General features: G+C 46.5%; 1 protein-coding gene across 1 annotated transcript; it reads left to right on the forward strand.

Annotated features, from left to right (window-relative positions):
* Positions 1–397: 397 nt before the first annotated feature.
* LOC103592013 (actin-related protein T1-like) lies at positions 398–1,531 on the forward strand. Its single transcript, XM_008574598.1, has one exon. The coding sequence runs from the start codon at positions 398–400 to the stop codon at positions 1,529–1,531; it is 1,134 nt and encodes a 377-aa protein (XP_008572820.1).
* Positions 1,532–2,042: the final 511 nt, after the last annotated feature.

Genomic DNA, 2,042 nt, shown 5'->3' on the forward strand with positions numbered 1-2,042 from the left:
TTTATTCTAAAACTAAGCCTCTGCTGTGAGTTCACAGGCTTATCAAAACTATCTGCAGATGTAATTTGCCTTCCTCTGCTTAATGTCTCACCATGTAGGGAATATTGGTGGCTCAGAGACCCCACCCCTCTGACTGTCACCAAGGGCGATAGTTGCCATGGCTACATTGTTACATAAAAGACAGTCATCACTGAAATTGCCTCAGCAGGTTCTGGCCCACCAGAAAGGAGACAGGATTCATGCGTTGAGGAGGGGCATTTGGGTGGATTCGGGACAGCCTGCTAGCTTTGCCTGGGTGGCAACCTGAGAACTTTGGAATCCCAAAGGTACCTGTCTTCTCACAGAGTGGCCTAAGAGTTCTTTATTCTGGTGAAGTCCCGAAGAGCACGATACAGACATGTTTGATCCACACGTATTAGATATTCCAGCTGTGATTTTAGACAACGGTTCTGGAGTCTGCAAAGCAGGCCTGTCCGGAGAGATTGGACCCCGTCATGTCATCAACTCTGTCGTGGGTCATCCTAAAATCAGCATGCTGTCAGCAAGAGCTGATACAAAGAAGTACTTTGTGGGCGAAAAAGCCTTCCTCAGGTATGAGCCCTTATATTTGAAGTACCCCATTGAGCGTGGACTGATAACGGATTGGGATGACATGGAGAAACTCTGGGAGCATATTTTTGAGTGGGAGCTGGGGGTAAAACCCTGTCAACAACCTGTACTCATGACTGAGCCCTCCTTGAATCTACTGGCAACTCGGGAGAAGATTGCAGAAATGATGTTTGAGAACTTCAACGTGCCTGCTTTCTACCTGTCCAACCATGCAGTGGTAGCACTTTATGCCTCTGCTTGTGTCACAGGTCTGGTGGTGGACAGTGGGGATGGGGTCACTTGCACTGTCCCCATCTTTGAGGGTTACTGCCTGCCTCATGCAGTCACCAAGCTCTGTGTGGCAGGGAAGGACATCACAGAGCACCTCACCCAGCTCCTCTTTGCTAGCGGATGTATCTTCTCTGGCATACGCAACAAGGCCTTGGTGGATGACATCAAAAAGAAGCTATGCTATGTTGCCTTGGAGCCAGAAAAAGAGCTATGCAAGAGGTCTGAGGAGGTCCTGAGGGAATACAGACTGCCAGATGCGAATGTCATACAAATTGGGGAACAGCTGTACCAGGCACCTGAGGTTCTTTTTGGGCTTGACCAGCTGGACAGTCACAACCCAGGACTCTCAAAAATGGTCCTTAGCAGCATCATGAAGTGTGACTGGGACATCCAGAAGAACCTTTTTGCACAGATTGTGCTATCTGGGGGCAACACTCTCTTCCCCGGGCTGGAGGAAAGGCTCATGAAAGAAGTGGAACAGCTGACTTTCAAAGGGATCCCCATTAAGATCACGGCTCCTCCTGAGAGATGTTTCTCTGCCTGGATTGGTGCATCCATCATGACCTCTGTGAGCAGTTTCAAGCAGATGTGGGTCACCTCGGAAGATTTCAAGGAGTTTGGGGCATCTGTGGTTCATAGAAGATGCTTTTAAAGATCTCTGAACACACAAAAAAGCTCAAAGTGACAGATTAGAGGAGTACCAGCAAGAGGTGACATTGTCCCTTGGGCTTCAGCAGAATGTTCAATAAAAGAGTTTTGCCATTTCAGGTTTCAGTTCATTCTTGGTAGCACCAGAGTAATTTCTGATCTTTGTTGTTAATTTTAAATGGTTCTATTCTATGTTTCTTGTACCATGGACCTTTTAAGTGGCTTTTTTTTTTTTTTTTTTTTCCTTAAAAAGCTTTATGTTGTTTGTTGAGGCTGTATCCTCACAAGGTTTTAGTAAAGTTGTCTGGGCATCATACCTAGATGCTTGATTCGGTAGGATCCCTAGAATCATCATTTTAAACTAGTGTCTTAAGTAATTCTAATAGACACAGTGCCCAGGAGACATAATCACTGAGACAGATGTGGGATGGGGAAGGGAGTGAAGCAGAAGCAGGACTGCTACCCCATTCTCGTCTTAGGGCTCACCAAGCCATTTCACTGCATTGGTCATTAGT

Source organism: Galeopterus variegatus, unplaced genomic scaffold, assembly GCF_000696425.1.
Source record: "Galeopterus variegatus unplaced genomic scaffold, G_variegatus-3.0.2 Scaffold1071, whole genome shotgun sequence".
In the NCBI taxonomy this organism is placed as follows: domain Eukaryota; kingdom Metazoa; phylum Chordata; class Mammalia; order Dermoptera; family Cynocephalidae; genus Galeopterus; species Galeopterus variegatus.

Excerpts from the sequence above, each read along its gene's own strand:
- LOC103592013 (XM_008574598.1), top strand. The coding sequence starts at position 398 with ATGTTTGATCCACACGTATTAGATATTCCAGCTGTGATTTTAGACAAC.